We start from the raw sequence: 17,882 nt of genomic DNA on the forward strand, positions 1-17,882 counted from the left end.
GGTTGCATCAACACCTCGGTCAGCTTCTTGTGAGTCCGTAGGGCTCTCTCCCTGGTCACGAGCGATAAGCCGAAGGCAGAAAACCGCGATCTCCAGACTGGATGGATTTCACGAGTTCGTATGCAATGTGGACCCCGCCATTGGCAGTGCGTCTCGAGTTCAGTCGTGGAACCATATTCCACGACAGTAGCCCAAGTCACGGCGCATAATCTGGAACGGAACCCTGCAGCTAGACAATTTCCATTCAGCTGCCAGCCGGGTCGGAAAGGGGGCAACCATTATTGGCGAAAGGCCCCTTATGATGGCTGAGTGATGCCGATGTGCTGCGTTGCTCAAGCTCATATATCAGGTGTAGCCGGTGGTGCATGTCGCGCACACCACACTCACCCTACCGGGTACAGTACCCGGTCCTTCTACAGAACTTGCGAGTTTATATCCGGGTAGACGCATCTCGGTCAGAGAATTCTCGAAAAATCGGCTGAACATCACACATTTACCCCCTCAACTCCTGTTCTTTCTTCTAAACCGAGGTGGCATTGCATAACCGTGGCGTTGCTCACTCCTTCCCAAGGCATGTGCTCGCCAAGTCGCTGGTTCCTGCCTGTTTTCTCAGCCAGGCATGCATGCGTGTGACGGCTGATTACGCACTCCGTCAAGCAGAATATGTAGCAGCTGATATTTTGGTTCAGAGCTGCCATCCCGAACGCGCGCCGACGAGGCTTCACGAAGCCACCAGGGCAGACTCATCCCCCCTTAATAACGGACAGCATCATGCCATTCGCCCTGAGCCGTGTGGAAGGGCGGGATATGGCAGGAATCTGCGATTCAGGCTGTCTCCCGCCGGCCCTACGCCCTGAAAGCCTGCAACCTCTTCAGTTGTGCCGTGACTCACATGTGTGGTTGGGAGCTTGGTTTGAATGTACATGAAGCCGTCAAAGTTTGCCTTGATTGTTCGCGTGGGTTTTTTCGTCCCATCAAAACTCGCCTTGTGAGGGTGCCGCTGAGTTGTCCATCAGGTCGTTGAGCAGCTGAGGCCGTTGGTTGCGAGTGCAACCGGGAGACGCACGAAGGCTGAATATTTTGTACATGTACCCGTCGAAGAATGTATACAAATGTATGATTCACCACTCGGTTTCAGGGAAGGATCACCGCATTGCCCAAGTGCTTCGGACGTTGGGTTGTTGGTGGCTGCGATGGCTTGATATGTTGGTCACTAGTGGTTCATGGAACATCGAATGACTGCTTCCTTTAGAGCTGTTGGCGAAGGAAAGCTGTTTGCTGTTGGCCCCAGCCCAGTTGCCCCGATGCCTAGTGCTGCCTTGGGGTCAGATGTGATCATTGCCTTCCAACGGGTAGTAAGTGATAGGTAAGGTTTTATTTGGTGATGGGCTGAACCTAGGAGTTGGGCGAAAAGTTTGGACGTGAGAGGGTGCGGAATGAAATGACCCATACTTTGTTCAATGCTGCGGTATACTAAGACGTTCCACTGGTACGCACAAATACGCACTATCGTATTACTGTGTGCCTCGTGTTGATCACAGATATGACCAGCTGTGGAATTGGTGTGTCATCAAATGCTAATAATTTGCATATTTGTTTCCAGGATAAGTAACCACCTTACATGAGGCTCACAGCCTTTGTTCACGGCCCCCGACATCCTTAGACTTCACTGATGGCTGGATCTCGTGTAGACTTTCATTGCATCGCAGCCAATCTGTTGATACAACGGAAGAGGCATCAATCTGTCTGAGGCAATCCAGGCAACATGTCAATAGTACGGCCTAAAACGTGCTATGTTGACTGGCTGCCTTGGGGGGGCTCGATCTCATTCCAGCCCCTGACCTTCACCGAGCCGCCATCAGAGACGCAGGTCAACCGTGAGTCTGCCTGCTGCAGGGTCTCTAATCTGGTTCAGACATTATGCGGCAGGGCAGCCTTGTGTGATTCAAAGTAAATAAAATGTCAATATTACCAGCCTCACAGGCAGCAATGCGAAAAGGGGGCGGCGGCGTTGTTGCTCGAGATGTGGCACAGGCGTTCCAAATATGGAGGTCCTTGGGCCAATCAACTTACATGATTCCATGGACCCTCTGGAGCTCGCTATAGATGGCTCCGCGATACGCCTGAATTCATTCCGGCACAGCCATTTCAGCCGTATGGTAAGGTGCTGATGGATCATTATTTATCCCTCGTATAGTTCGATCCCTCATTCTATCTTGAGGAATTGGTGGAAGAAAAGGCCCGATAACCGGATGGCTTGCCGCGCGGTTCATACTACTGTGACCGGAGATTCATTCCATCCCGGGCAAAGATGAGACAAAGTTGCCTTGCGAGGCAGAAACGAAAGCGAGGGCATAAGTCTCGGGGGTACTTTCTTTGGAAATTTACCGTCACGGCGCGCAATGACAAAGACTGTGGTTTCAAACAGTGCCGAAAGATGCGATGAGGGGTTTCCCACGGATCGTGAGATTGGCTTTGTTCGGCATCCCAAATGTTTGGTTGGTTGCCTTGCCCACAAGTCTCTGCTGCCTGGTGGAGTGTGGAGCATAAAGTTCTCTATTGCTTTGGCGCGAACAAGCGGCGAGCCAGCAGGCGGAAGATGTTCCCCGGGGAGCCATGATAGCTCGGGGAACGCCGGCACAGATGCAATTGACACTAATCGTGAGATCCGCGGTAACGAATTATCTTTCAAGCTTGAGAAGCACAGCATTCAGATCATTGAGAAAGGGGATTCCCATTAAGAAAGATATTGCAATGTTAGGGCTGAAATGCAGACCTTTATCTTTTCAGCGGGTTGATGGCTGCCAGGGCCGCAGGGGTGGCTGAAAGGGGGAAGACCTGTAGCCCAATGTCTGTGTGGTTGGGTTCCAGTGGCCTTCCAACGTCTAGGGCTCCACTGTTGGAGCCTGCAACTATTGCTCTCAGTGCGCCAATCCCTGCAGTGATTTGGCATGTCAAGCCAATCATGCATTTTATTGCTATGCAATGATCCAGATCTGGCCAGGTGGATGTCACTCCACGAGCTCAACCTGGTTGGGCACGAAGAACAGTTGAGCTGTGTGTAAAAGCCAGTAAGCCTTCGATGTCTTCCCCACGTTGCCAGTGGGCCTGGGCGAGTCTACACAATCGCCTCACATGTGCCTGAGCCGTCGTTGAATGTTTATGCTTCTCATTGTGGCGACAAGCACCTTGCATCCGCGAAGGTTGTGCACACTCATGACAGAGATGTTGGAGCGCCTACTGCACCGGGGAAGTACACGAGTGGTCGAGAAGTCGACGTGCCGAGCGGGTCACTGCATGTCAGCCTCATATTTTGACTGATGAGAGGTTGAGAGTTGACTAGGCCTTACACCAGGCTCAGGCCACCCAGGTTCAGGGCCCGAGGTACGATTCCTCTCGCTGGGACTACAGGAGCACCCACTGGGAAACTTACCCGGACAGATACAACTTGCTCTCGCTTGAAGCCTCAGGCCACACACATGTTTACATCGAACTGAGGTCGAGAGCTCATGGAAGCCTACTTTCTGAGGCAACAAGTCTTTAGAAATCTCGAAGAAGGTCCGGGATATGGTGTTGGCGCCCAGCGTACCAAGAGAAAGATTGAAGCATGCCGAAGACATTGCTCTGCAGACGAAAAGCAAGCAGAATCCAAGCAATTTCAGAGAGCCTGGGCGGTCACTGTCAGTGAACAGAACGAAGGTAGACAAGGGGGCCTTGGACCAACTTTTCCTTCGTCTCTGCGTTCTGTGAGGGCAGCCTTTAAGTTCTGGTAGCGTGGAGCTGCTACGCGAGCCCTCATGGCTCCTCTCACCCTATCAGTTCTACTTCCAGGGGCTGGCTTCCGGCTTGTTTCGCGTCACTGCAACTGTACGCCACACCCTCACCACGCTTCTGCGATATTATAAGCGCTTCCTTCGTCAGAACAGGGCTGGCACTTACGGATACCTCCATCCCACTTACTTCTGGCAAGGCGAGTGCTAGGGCGGCGTGCCGAACAGAGGCAGCTCGGTGCCTTCGGGCAGAGAGCGGTATGCCTGCTGGGGCCAGCCGGAAACCGAAGCCCTACCCGTGAGATTTCGATCTGGCATCGATGCCCAGGACCGGCTTCAACGTTTCGAGATATTATGCGGTTTCGCCTCGTTTCGCCCTCTGCTGAACGGCCTCTCACGAAAAGACAACACAGCACCTATGTCCACCAAGGCCCAACATCTAGTCCAGCTCGATGACAAGGAGTGAAGCCACATCGCGGATCTCGTCAGCCCTGTCTGACGCCTGGATGGAGCCCAATCTTGTGCATATCTTGTGGGTATGTTGCTCATGATGTCTCGGTGACTGTCTCAACAGCAAGGCGATGTCCGTCGAGTCATGAGAACATTAGATGCAGCCTCTTGTAGGCAACGAAAACGTGTCCCCACTGAGTTCGCTGACGACCATCCAGCACGCGATGCCTTCCCACTTTCAAGGAGCACGCAAACATGCAGGGCTGTAGAGTGAGTCCGCGATGCTGCCCAACGACAATGTCAGCCGATTATGTTGATGAGCCCGAAACCGACACGGACGAATGAGGCTTTTCTTTGCTGAACACCACCGAGCTGTTCAGGACTTGTGCTCCTTCAGCTGTGTAGGAGACAGCACTGAGTGGTGGAAAAGCTCCTAGAGGCGAGGCATTTGCTGAGGGGTCTTGCCTCGACTCGAATCAATGGCGTTCTCTAACGTATACAGTCTCGAGTAACGGGAAGGCATCCAGAACACTGCCTCATTAATCTTTGCAAGCAGGATTCTCCGGTCGCACCATGTTTATGGTAGGGTCAAAATGATCCTTGATTCGCACAAGGGTCCCAAGAGACGCGTTCCAGAATCTTAGTTCCGACCAAGCAGGAGCTCGTCTATACCCAAGGGATCGTGTCTTTCATCGCCCTGTGATAGTTGCCAGGAGGCTCCAGTCATCTCGAGAGTAGTGAGGGCGATGTGGAAGAAGGCAGACAGGGAATTCGGACCATCTGAGCTGATCAAGAGAGGTCACATCGCCTTTGGAGGCAGGGACGTATCCATCCGCAACCGGTCATTGGGCTCAGGCGTGGGAGAAAGAGATTCACCATTGCATCTCCGATCAGCACTTGGAAATCTCCTCCTCACCCTTGAGGAGAATATTCTCTCAATGCCGTCACCCTTGTGGCCGTGTTGCTGTCTTTTTTTGCCTCAAATGCTTAGTGTCGCCACTGAGGGAATTCTTGCCACTTGTGTAGCCACAGCGTCGTTAGTACCGATGTCTTTCTCCGAGGCCTCAGTCAACGGCAGCAAGACCTGAGAGCTGGCGAAGAAACCATGGGAACTTTGGAATATTCGTAGCACATTGACCTCGTCTTTCGAACGTCGTTGGGAGTCTGTTGTCTTCGTATATTCCCCACCTCTCGTAAGGGGTCGTGTATCTGGAAACTTTTCAAAGATGCTTCCAGCTCGTCTTGCAGAGGATGTCAACGGAGATATCATAGAGTCACACATGATTACTCATCACCAACTTCACGTGGTACACCACCCTTAGCCTATCTGCACTTCATACACTTCACTTCTTCCTGTGGAAAATCTACATCTTTGGGAAAGGCTGTTTATTTTTCACCATTGTAAACCTAGCAAATATATGTAACCATAGAATATTCCTAACGTGATATCCAGTCTTTTGCCTCCGAGCTGAGCTCCTCTGGGATGTAGCCGGCGACTATAGGTACTGGCTCACCCACCATCAACTACCTCATGGAATTTTGAAAAGGAGTATGTAGTATGTTCAGTCAGTTGAAGTGGTGTTTCGGACAAGTAAGCTATTGTGATCGTGTGCATTTGATCCGGTTCTCGGACAATCATCTCAGAATCTCTGACCCTTCCGTGTTCGGACCGCCTGCACCATTTTCTTTCCGTGCTCAGCAACACCATCAGGGACTTGGCTGTTATGGAGCCTTTGAATGCCGGGTGTTGCAAAGGACATGTCCCCGTACAGCCCACTAATTCTACTGGACGCCCTATCACACACATCATCATGTGGATAAATTGTTCGTCTAATGCACTTCACTTGTACTGCTGCCAACATTTATGATGAATAAATAGAAACGTGTGTCCTTGGCGTAATGGCAGGAACTCAACCCTGGCTTGCCGTCTCGCCCTATGTTGTTTCAAGCGAGACTTACAGTCATGGTCGAAAGACTAAGCTCTTGCCTGCTCCAAGAAGGTCCTCTTCACACCTCAAATGCTCGTCACTTCGAAAAGGATCGGTTCTGGTACAGTGGCATACTGTGCTGAATGAATGTCCTTGCGATCAGTTCACCGGGACAGGTGTTCAGATTATGAAAATAGATCAGCGAAGGACAGGTTCGGGAAGCCCGCCTATCGAAAACTTCACATATCCTCACCGCCAGAGTTGTATGCAAGTGTGTTGTCCCTGCAACCTCGATATTCGGGGGCTGGTTGTACAAGGGTAGCATACCGCCAAATTACCGCACTGACGCACCACATGGACATTTCACCGCCGTACATACCTTGACGCTGAAGGCATGGAATAGACTCATATCCACGCGCGCAGGCATCGGTGTTGCCTCATTTCGCCTCGGGCCGATCAATTGTCACCGGCATTCAGGCTGCCATGCGTGTTGTGGACACTCCAATGGGGCGGAAGGGTCCAGGCCATTAGTGCAGTTGAATGCAAGGAAATGAAATCAGCTTTCATAGAAAAAGCCCTTGCCCAAAAACGTTTCTCGGTCAGTTCCTTTCAAAAAATCAGTTTGTTGAGGCTACAAGGTCATGAGCTGTTCTCGCATAGTACATGCAGTATGCATTTGATTTTGCGGTCTGAAATCGCCACATGAAGCTTCATTTTCCACTATGGGTGCAGTACCCTCGTGAAAAGAAAAGAAAATGTGGACAAATCATGCCAGATTGGCAAATTTGAAGACCAATAGGGACTTGTTGGTGTAGACGCCTGATTTCATGCAATCTGTTGGGCTCTGCGAGTGATGCCAGAAAAAGCCGCATTCACGTTCGACAGCGTCGAGGAAGACATTTGTAACAACTTGAAGAATTTTCAATTGCTTCACTTGCTCAAATACGATTGGTTAAGTGTTAATGGTCGATGCCACCTCAACCATGAATCCGTTGCCACAACTTTGCCTTCATGGTCGAGAATTTGCATTTGGAAACAACAATCAAATTGTTTTTCTTTGTCAAGATACCTATACTTAGTATACTGTAGGAGGACTATTTTCCATAGATTGGGCAGCAATTCTTTTCCCAGTTACTCGATACATATGAAGCTTTCAATATTGACTTTCTAATTCCCCAGCAGCAATTAGGTTTATCCAAAATCTGATGCCATGCAACCAGTGACACTTTGTAGCTGAAAAGCAAATGAGGCTCTCCATATGAGAACTTCTTACCTTGCTCACCCAAGCAGGGCGTTGAGTTCAGACGACACAGCCCATCAGCATAATCAACCCTCTTCATAGATAACCAGAGCCTTCCGCACAACGTCCTCAGCTGGGCTGTGACCAAGAGCATGAGCAAGACACAATAAGCATGACAGCCTAATGTAACGCGATCCCTTCGTCACGGGGACGAAACAAATTTACCTGCCGTGTAGACAAGAGCTGTCAAGGCTCTGTGAGGCGACCAGCCTAGATTAAGCACTTCCAGGCAGCATCATCACATCCTCATCAACTCTCACAAGGCTCTGTTGTCGCCCAGCTTACGCCAAAATCTCCCCTCACGTCTCGTATCTTCAGCCGTCCTGTGAGAGCTGAATATGCAACAGCCACCGAATAATATTGCTTGTCCACGTGAGAAAGCAAGGCAGAAGGTCACACGTTATCGAGCGCGTGGAAGAGCGGTAGAAGAGACAACTTCCCAACTGGACAAGGCGCTGTACGACCCCTTGTGGAGGCACCACTCGCTTCGACAAGACGATAAAACTACCCAATGAAGCTCTGTAAGGGCCTTCTGGAATTATTAGTCGCGAGACTACTGCATGAAAACACAGCCTCCGTTGCCCCTGAAAATGACCAGGTACAGGCGTGAGATCAAGACTATCCAGCCAGGGTTTTTCAGTCAGCTCCCAATGGCTGTCTCGCTTCCTTCAATCACGATTACTCTGATCCAGGGGCATCCAGGCAACAAGAGCCTAGGACCTGCAAATCCTGCTTCCTGCTGACTGTTGTGGTGAGTCACTGGCTCAGGTCACTCGCAGGGCACAAGGCGAGCTACCCAACCACGACAAATTCACATGGTGATCGGTCCGATCAGTTCTGTTCTGTGACAGGCTTTTGTGGTGGCGGAGGCGTTCACGACAGTGAATGGTGCTTCCATCGTTACCGGAGGTCAACTTCCGTGGGCGAAGGAAGGTGAGCGAAGCCGGCTAGTCCAGGCAGCTGTGATTAGTTAGCACGGCCACTCTCCAAGACGCGGTACGAAGAAGGCAGGACGCGTCGCCGCGAATCATATTGGCGAAGATGGCCACCATCGGGAAGAGGAGTGCTCGAAATGGAAAAGATTGTCGACATATTTGTTCGAATTTCTTGCTCCTGGTCGTATTGCAGAGTAAAATAGTTGGATGGATGTCTCGTGTCAAGCCTCAGAGACTTGCCACCGCAGATCTGGCCACGTTCTCGGTTTCGCCTAAATTCGGGAGATAATTTTCGATAACGAATTTCCTTGTAGAGTAGGAGGACTCCTGCTCTGATATCTAGAGAAGATTTCTGTGTAGCGACGGGAAGTCATATCACGTTGCACGCCACTCGCCACCCGGTGTGGCCGTGCACTGCCCCAACAGGCGGCGAGTCCTATTCGGCAACGATACGACCTCGGATTAACAGATAGCCCTGAGCTGCGACTTAGGTTAGTGAATTGTGATCATTACATGAAGTCAAGCACAAGCGAAAAAGCATAGAGACAAGATTTCTTTCTGGGGGCAGCCGTCAAAGGGTTGGGGGCCATTTTAGGGGAGGCACCGGTGAAAAGTGGGTCGTTAGGCGGGATGTCAGACTGCGGGCCGAAGAGAGGCTCAGGGTTGGACCCGACACTCTGGAATCAGATACTGGTGCGATGTGGCTGTCAGTGACAACCGGCCTATCAGGGACGGATGAGAGATTTAGAAAGACTGTGGAAGAAAATCAGAAGAACAAGTGCCGGCAGACTTTCGGAGGGAGGACAAGAAGGATTTGAAGCTGCTCGACCATGACCAGATGAAGTATTTGGCATCGAGGAGGGCCGCATCCGTTTGCTCAGCTGTAACATTCCAGAAGACTGATAGCGAATCATCGAGCCAGCAGCACTCCCGTGTCCTTTGGTGCAGCTGGAGGGACAAGAAGCGTCCCTCGTTCCGAAATATTATAGCGACGCCGACGATGCCGAGAAGATGTAGGAGCACGAGAGAGGTTTTGAAACAGAGCCGCCTACGGCAACATACATGATCACCTTGAGGGTGGATTGTCATGGAGTTGTGAACATTACCGCGGGAGGATCTGACGGTCACAGAGTTTAGCCGTGGGCTTGTTGCACGGGCGCAGTGCCTAGCGATATATAAGAACGGCGTTGCTCATCGCTTTTTGCCACCCTGTATGTGTTGTCTGAAGCTAGCCTGCCCAATGTTGCTGATGTCGAATCTGACACCTGAAAAGACCGCATCGTGCCGCTCAACAGCTCCTTGCCATGGTCTACTTTACTAATCTTTTCTGGAGCTGTTTGTTTCTGGTCCATGCAATCCATCGTGGGTGCTTAGCAATACTGACTTGGGGGTAGTCGGTAAGGCTAAGCCTAGTGCGGCATCGATGAATGATGAACGCCCGACTGACCGGGAGCTGCTATGTGGGAGGATTGTGCTCTTGACCCCGAATTTTTGAGCCGCAATTTTTGGCGGACCACCTGCATTTAGCAGATGGTTCGCCCATACTGTTGCCGTAAGGCAACCAGCCGCCAGCCAGCCCCGCCCTTTCGCAACAGGAACCCACAGTCCTTGGTGCCTGGGTACGTACCAAATTTAGTTACTTGGGTCCAAGTACCTGGTACGCGACCCAGTGGTGGGACACATTATCCGAGCTTGCTAGCCATCGTGCGCGAGCCGTCCGTACGATCGTTTAAGAGAATGCCGCAACCTGTGTTTAGTTTGTTGGTTTTCTCAATATCTCACAGAAGTCGACGTTCCAATTCAATGCACATTCTAGCTTAACTAAATTTTATCAATTTTCTCCCCCCAAAACACACGCCATGTGTCAAATTTAGACCTGTCTGTCGCTATGTGATGCCCCGCCGTTGGTCACCACCCCCACCACACCTCTTTGCCGTCCTGCCACGGACGCTGCCATTTCACTTCCTCAAAACCACACCAATTGAACGATGGCCAACCTAGCACAGGGGTGGATAAACCATTTACGTCGACAAGCAAAAAAGTGCGTCATGCCATTGGCAAACTTCCCAGGACTCAACTGACCTCTGCAGTGACCAAGCTGCTCCGGCAAGCACAAAAGAGCCGCCTCCTCCTGAGCCACCCAAAGACCAGCCATCCCAGGAGCCTGGCAATGACAATATCGACGACACTACTCCGCGAGAGCCCTCTGCTCCCTCTGCGAGCGGCGAGCCAACCCAAGAAGATGTCACACCGGCGAGAAAACGGTTAAAGAGCCCGACGAACTCCGTCAAGGCGGGTGATCGCACTCGGTCGCCTTCTCCGAATAGGCGCTCAAAGGGCAGACAAAACACCCCAGCAGACGAGTCCACGGCCGACTTTCCCGCAAGACCTTCAGCTAGAACAAAGGGCCGCTTGTGGAATGAGGGCGATCCCATCTTAACTCGCAACCCGGCTGCCCAGCCCTCTCCTCAACAAAATTCACGCCCGTCTCGACGCCGCGAGAACAAAGTTAGTAGCCAGACGGTGGAAGAGGAGGATCCTTCCGTAAATACAATGCTTCCACAGCCCGAGACTCGTCCGATCAGTCAGGAGCAATTAGTTGCCGAAGTAAAAGGAATTTATGCGGGCCTGGTAATGTGCGTCGATTTTAGCCTTGTTCCGCGACTGGCTCCTTATCTCGTGATGCTCTCTTAACTGACTCTCCACGATCCAGGGTCGAGTCCAAGTGCATCGAGGTGGATAGTTCGCAAAGCGCACAAAATGATTCGAGTCCAAAGCTCAATAATGAACAGTGGCAGGCGTTGATTGCGCTGCACCGTACTCTTTTGCATGAACACCACGACTTCTTTTTAGCCTCCCAACATCCGTCGGCAAGCCCGGCTTTGAGAAGACTTGCATCAAAATATGCCATGCCAGCAAGAATGTGGCGCCACGGTATACATTCATTCCTCGAACTGTTACGCCACAGGCTTCCTGCCTCACTGGAACATATGCTCACTTTTATCTACCTCGCCTATTCGATGATGGCTTTGCTGTACGAAACAGTTCCAAATTTTGAAGATACGTGGATCGAATGCCTCGGAGATCTCGGTCGATACCGTATGGCTATCGAGGATGAGGATATACGCGACCGGGAGATCTGGACAGACGTGTCGAGGTACTGGTATTCGAAGGCAAGCGACAAGGCGCCCACGACGGGAAGACTTCATCATCATCTGGCAATTCTTGCAAGGCCGAATGCGGTCAAGCAGCTGTTCTACTATACCAAGAGTCTGTGTGTCGCGATACCATTCAAATCCGCCCGGGATAGCATTCTCACTCTGTTCGATCCGATCATCAACGGAACTCAGACTCGTCTTCAAGCCATTGACCTCAACTTCGTGAAGGCTCATGGTATCCTTTTCATTACAAGCAACACGGACGAGAAAGACAAAGCTTTCCCAAAGAACCGTGATGAACTCATGGTCGAGTACGAAAAGGCCAAGAGTGAGTTTCTTTCACACCTGGATAACCACATTGCGCGAACAACCAGAAGCTGGATGGAGCCTGGCGCGTTGATTGCCATCTCAAATTGCAATTCTCAATTGGAGTATGGCAAAACTGAGGCAAACACACATGGCAATCCCAATGTTTTAATGACTGCCATTCTACCAGAGTCAGACAGGGACACCTTTATGGAAAACTCGACCGATGACAGGCCAGTACCATCCAAAGTCTTCAGCGAGGCCTCTGATCTTGCCAAGCAGTGTGATGCAATCAGCTCTCGCCGCTACGGTGACCCGAACGTGTTGCCTTATCTCAATGTCCGCTTGTCTTTCATGAAGTTCATGTCCGGCAATGAAACTGCTATTAGGCATCTTCAAGACTGGTTTCCTTGGACTTTGGTGGCTCTGATGCTTAACTCTTTGTCAATCCAGTGCCAGAACCATGAACGCATCGAATCTGAAGAATTTCCCCAGCCAAATGACCGACCTCTGCCCGAGGATTGGTCTCTTCGAGGGCTTCTCTGGACCGACAAGCTGTTTCCGTCTGACTGGTTCCATAATAAGGTCGACGATGATGAGAAGACATTCGAGCTGCCTTCCATGACCGAGCACAGAAAAGAACGGGTCCTCTGGCTGGGCTACCGCCTCGCCGTTTCCGGCAAGTGGCTGATCTACGACAAACAAACCAAGCACTTCAGTGTCACACCCGAGTTCCAAAAAGACTATCCGGAGTACGCTCCAAGCGAGGACGCTACCCTGACTGGGAAGGAGGGCTCTATGTCGCGTTCATCAACGTTCGGCAGTTCTACAACGGAGGGCAGCGAAGTCTCGGTCACAGAGCAAGGCGATTGCGACACGGCAAATGCAGATGATGATGCCTCTATGGTTATGGAAAAGATAGATTCTTGAATGCATACGTTTGCGAATAGGTGTCTCCGGCCTGGTACGGCAACTCGTAGCTCAAGGACAGATATAGGCCCCTGGCTACTGCTTTCATCGTTGGTTTGTGCTCCTGCCACAATCATGCTTCTCATCGTGTTGCTGATACTATCCGCAGATGATTGGTGGCCTTCTAGTAGCGGTAGCAGCATTGACTCTGGAAGATTGTCTCCGGTACTGAAACCTAATATGCCACTTCTGAATGGACCCAATTCTTACCGGGCTGTTCCGTTGGAGGACGTCTATCTATCCAGGCTACACCGCGGTGCCTGGAGTCGCGAAAGCGAGGGCCCTCCTACTGGTCTCATTGGATAGTTATGTTTGTTTGCTTCCCGGATCCAATCCATCGGGACCGTGGAAACTATTTCTGGACCCCGGAGACTCCTCAATACGCCTCATTCTTCTCCCTCCAGGAGCCTGGCCATCGGCCTGGTTAATTGGTTGCCAGTGATGCCGTGTGATCGAGCACAAGTCTCACCAGAGGCTCGACGGTAAATCGCCCGACTTCTTGAAAGCTATATGTGTGTTTTGTTTGCGTCAGGTCCTCTTTAGGCCGGGAGCATCCCAAGCCCGTGACCTGGCTTGTGCTCTGTCCACTTTGGATCACCCAGCTCGAGGCTGTCATAATCCATCAGACAGCGAAAAGAGGCTTGGAATTTCTCCAGTTCAATGGCTGGATAAGACCTTCACAGCCTGCAAGCGAAACTCTACCGACAGAAATTGTCACCATGGCACGTACGGTGCTACAGTACGTGCCCAATACGTTTGGAATTATGTGAGCGGGTCCACCAAAGGACCACCAGGAATTCCCATATTTGTGTGTACAGGAACATGGTCAACTAGCTCCTTATCGAGCACAACTCGAACGTTTCACGCCGTCGCGCATCCGCGGATTACACAAGGATGGGGACATTCATAGTGTGTGATTACCAGAAATTAGATTTATTGGACACTCGTTTACATAATCTTAAAACTAATCAAGTCATGGAATCCTACAAGATTTCATCGGGATGTCAATATCCTGCTTTCCTCCCTGATTTCTGCCACTCAACCTCCTGCGAATTGTGCAACCCGTGGAGCCATCATATATGACAGCAACCTGCATGTTGAAATTAGAGCGCCACCCCCATATCTAGTCCCCAAGGTCCCACGCTGATGGGCACTCGCTCGTCTACAAGCGGACGGAGCCTTGTCAAGACATCAAGGCAATCACGCAGGTGACCATTGTCCCGAAGACATCACCGGCTTTTTCAAGAATAACACGAGATAGTTACACCACCTTCTTCGCAGCCTTCGAGAAAAGTGCAGAAACATACTCTACTGCTTGGCCCCCAGGTGGCATACACCGCATTACGCGATGTATGACAGCGCGGGGTCTCGTGGTCTCATTACTGTACCACTGCTGTTTTGGAAATCGAAATAACCCAAGACAATCTAATAAAGCGACAAAGCCATATCTCAAGACCCGTGGGGCATGCCTCATGCAGACATGACTGCCAATAGCGTCCTCAACACTAACTTCTATCGATCAATCTTGGAACCCCCACAATGCGGGCATGCTTGCAGCCCTGCGACCGGTCTCGAGAGCAGGCTTAACTATGGGGGCAGGATGGCCTTTGCCCTTTGTGCATCATGGCTGCATACATGTCCCGCAGCACAGAAGGGTATGCTTTTACGCCCACACGATGCCTTGCGTCCAGCATCAGATGCTCAGGTGAGATCAGCACCACACCGAGATTTGATCACCCGGTCGGCTTTTCAATCTTTCTCTTAAATGGGGGGGTCGCAGATTGGAGATGCTGATCCGAAATAAAGCAATGCGGTGGCTTACATGCTGCATACGGGAACCGAACATCTTGCCCGGGAGAATCGCAATCTTGCGGAACTCCTCCCAGCCTCGTGGCGCGCGCCGGGCGTCGATCCTAGTGCTTGCTGGCTGACCTGCGACTGCGGGCACCCTGCCGGTTCTCCATGCATGTAAGCAGCAGGACGCTAGCACGAGCTGCAAGCTACTCGTCTGGTTGCACCGCAGCCTGCAAGTGGACGGCACAAGCCAATCACTGAAAAATAGGGCGAGCGAAGGTGGGCATCTATCCCGTCCTGGGCCAGTTGCAAAGATCAACTCCAAGACCGTCGAGTTGGTTTTGTATGTTGGTTCCAACAGATGATCCTCCCAGAGACAGAAATAAACTTCGAACACACCCATTGTAATTTGTCAACATTGTGCTAGACAACTTCGAATGGCACAAGTTACAAAATGCTCTCAGCATCGTCATGAGTGGCTGCACGTGGCAGATGATACCACCGATATCATCTGTAGGTTGCATACTTTTAGGACTTGTGCATCAAGGCAGCAAGGCATGAAGATGGGAACTGATAAGAAGAAGACTCAAAGAAGAAGGAAACAACCTGAACAAAGACAGGAAAGGCAGATCGGAGCCTGGCAGCCGATTTTTGGTTGCCTGTCACCTTTTGGCAAGACATCTGCCCATTGCCCTGACATCAGCAGTTCTCAAGTGTTGGTTGGGGAAGGTGTGAAGCTCTGAAGACGATAGTGATGTAGACAATAGTAAAAGACCTGCATGGATGCGCTGCAGGAGCCCAAGGATTGAGGCTATGCGACGATGTCCTGTTGGTAGAAATCCTTGTCGAGAACCCACGACATTGCAGACCGGTCAAGATACACACATTTGTGATATCGTGCGAAATGGAAAGAGCATTTTGACATTTGAGCCGTCCCTGGCTTTCGATTCAAAATGAGTGGCGTCATTGACAACAAGATATTGGCAACGAAGCAGGCTGCACCTGTAGGAGGACCGGTAAGGTGACAAGTGGTTTGAGTTCGCGACGCACAAAACCGGTTCCGGAGGTAGTCCTGGCTGGGCATTTGATGATTCATTCCATTGGATCCGCAGGTTCCGGGTAAATATATCATGATAGAGCGTCACGAGGGTGTTGTTCGAACACGGTCGCCAGTGAGGATTGAGCGGAGTTGTGATGACCAAGAGCTAAGGCGCATGTGCAAGTAAGACTTACAAGCGGTTCCGCGGCCGCTGAAGGTGCACTCAAAAGGCGTTGTTGTGATCCTCGCCGTTCCCTGCGACATTCGAGTCCCAGGCATTGCCTGCTGTGGAACTTCCACTTGGAAATTCAATGTTGAAAATTCGTTGGATGGATCCCATGGAGCTCGTTCGTCGGAAATCGGCGACGTCGCAATCTGGACGGGTTTCGGTGAAAGGTTTTCGAGTTGCTGACTGCCGGTGCTCACCGAATGTAAGCATACTAGCGGTGAGTAAGTGAACAGAGGCTTTCCAATGCGGCTGCACGAGGCTGCGTTGTCTCAGCCGTGTACATTTGTAGACGGCTCGGCCGCCAACTTACAAGGGCAAACTTTTGAAGCTTGCAGGAAAGAACAGGAAGAAGGCAACCTGACGCCCCATCGCACAGCGTTTGCTTATCTGCAGGTCGTCCATGAAGCAAGCCGTTGATTCTTAGTTGATAAAATGTCTGACCTCTTGCTGAAGCGTAGCATTCGGGGCATATATTTGCGGCTGAAAGGCAGTTTGTAGGCGTCCAAGAGTCCTGATCGGTTCAGCAAATCACGATCGGCCAGTGATCAAAATCAGCATAAATTCGGGGTAAATTGAAGTGCGGTGTGCCTGGAGTAGGATTTGAAGCCGGTGAGATTCGAAGTCGGTAGGATTCGAAGTCGGTTTCGAGAGCGAGGTTGACGCAGGTCCAAGGGTTGTAAGGCAACAGGACCCCAATATTGCGATCTTGCCTCGAAAAGTGCGATGCAATCGACCATGGCTCAGAGGCCAGTGAGCCGGCCTGTGGCCGATTTTGTTGGTAATTCTGGCACTTTTTGGAGAACCAACAGCGTTCATACAGCCAGATTCGACAGGAATCGAATCGTGATGTCCGTGGATGCAGCCTGGTACGCCCCCGCCAGGCCAGCAGGCAACAGGCAGCAAGGCCTGCGCCACCCCATAGAGCCAGTGTTCCGGATGTCAGAGTGCGGCGCAATGATTTCCGATTGTGGGCATATTAGTACTGGCTGAAGCACCATAAGGGCCATGGAGAAACTCTTGCTCAAGAAATTTGCCAGTCGCTGGCTGCGGAGGGTGATCGAATTAGCGTCGTCCAGCGTGATGGTCTGCGTCGGAGACGAGAGGCTGGGTACGGGTTCGTTATATTCCTGAACGAGGCTCTGCCGCCGCAGAATTGGCGCCCTGTGCTGGTCCAACTCCTGCTTGATCCCAAAGATTGCAGTTTGAAGGAGTGTGTGCAATGTACGATGGCAGCGATTTTGCGTGTGGCCGACGAAGAAGCTGATACTTCTGTTGAGCTTCTGCTGACGAGGCATTGACTCATTATGACAGGGATAGATGGTATTGTCGAGGGGAAAAGGAAAGCGTTCAACGAAGGTCGAGCAGAGTGAGGTCGATAGAACATCCTCAGCCACAAGTGCTAGAAGGTGTCGTGGAAAGGACGATGGTCTACGAGAGGACCTCGCCTATGATTCTGTATAATGTCATCAGTCTTTTCCAAGCTATATTCCAGGATGTGATTGTCCCTTAGAAAAAGCCGTCTGATATCTTCATGGTGCTGCGCGTGTTGCAATGACTGTGATTTCTTGGTGAACTGAAAGCTCAGTCTTCAGGTTGTTCTGTTCTGTGTGCAGCGAAACAGACACAATTCATCCTCAATGTTGGGCAGATCGAGAGTGCGATGAGCAAACAAGAAGTGGTAGTCAGAGTGTTCTTGCGTGAGAAGCTCTAATATCAGCCGATGCGCGATCAGAGCCGCGATGGAAGGTCGCAGGTAGGTTGTGTTGTCGATGGGATTGATGCGATGAGTTGTTGGGTGTTAGGGTTGCAGGCAACGTCAGGGCTATCGAAGTCCGCTGAAATGAAGGGCCCAGGCGCTAGAGGCGGGAGGACGTGCGCTGATGTTCGTGTGGGGGTGGGTCTTTGAGCCGCAACGACGGAAAGCTCCACCAATTGCTGCGATTGAGTGCTGCCGTCCATCGACAACCTCACCTGCCTCGACTCGCCCATCAATCGCTGGCAGAC

General features: G+C 51.3%; 3 protein-coding genes across 3 annotated transcripts; 2 read left to right on the top strand and 1 right to left on the bottom strand.

Moving 5' to 3' along the window:
* Window positions 1–3,567: 3,567 nt before the first annotated feature.
* On the top strand, window positions 3,568–4,236 carry J7T55_011476 (uncharacterized protein; the record flags this gene model as incomplete). The annotated part of the gene is made up of 3 exons (XM_053134898.1): window positions 3,568–3,699; window positions 3,820–3,867; window positions 3,982–4,236. 3 exons carry the CDS (start codon window positions 3,568–3,570, stop codon window positions 4,234–4,236), a joined length of 435 nt encoding a protein of 144 aa, XP_052999284.1.
* A 6,135-nt stretch (window positions 4,237–10,371) lies between these two features.
* J7T55_011477 (uncharacterized protein) lies at window positions 10,372–12,777 on the top strand (the record flags this gene model as incomplete). Its single annotated transcript, XM_053134909.1, has 3 exons — window positions 10,372–10,424; window positions 10,474–11,019; window positions 11,097–12,777. The coding sequence occupies 3 exons, from the start codon at window positions 10,372–10,374 to the stop codon at window positions 12,775–12,777; spliced, it is 2,280 nt and encodes a 759-aa protein (XP_052999285.1).
* A 2,644-nt stretch (window positions 12,778–15,421) lies between these two features.
* On the bottom strand, window positions 15,422–17,173 carry J7T55_011478 (uncharacterized protein; the record flags this gene model as incomplete). The annotated part of the gene is made up of 4 exons (XM_053134920.1): window positions 15,422–15,612; window positions 15,844–16,024; window positions 16,411–16,638; window positions 16,697–17,173. 4 exons carry the CDS (start codon window positions 17,171–17,173, stop codon window positions 15,422–15,424), a joined length of 1,077 nt encoding a protein of 358 aa, XP_052999286.1.
* Between the last annotated feature and the right edge of the window lie 709 nt (window positions 17,174–17,882).

Source organism: Diaporthe amygdali (genome assembly GCF_026229845.1).
Source record: "Diaporthe amygdali strain CAA958 chromosome Unknown NODE_2_length_3802984_cov_64_841326, whole genome shotgun sequence".
NCBI lineage: Eukaryota > Fungi > Ascomycota > Sordariomycetes > Diaporthales > Diaporthaceae > Diaporthe > Diaporthe amygdali.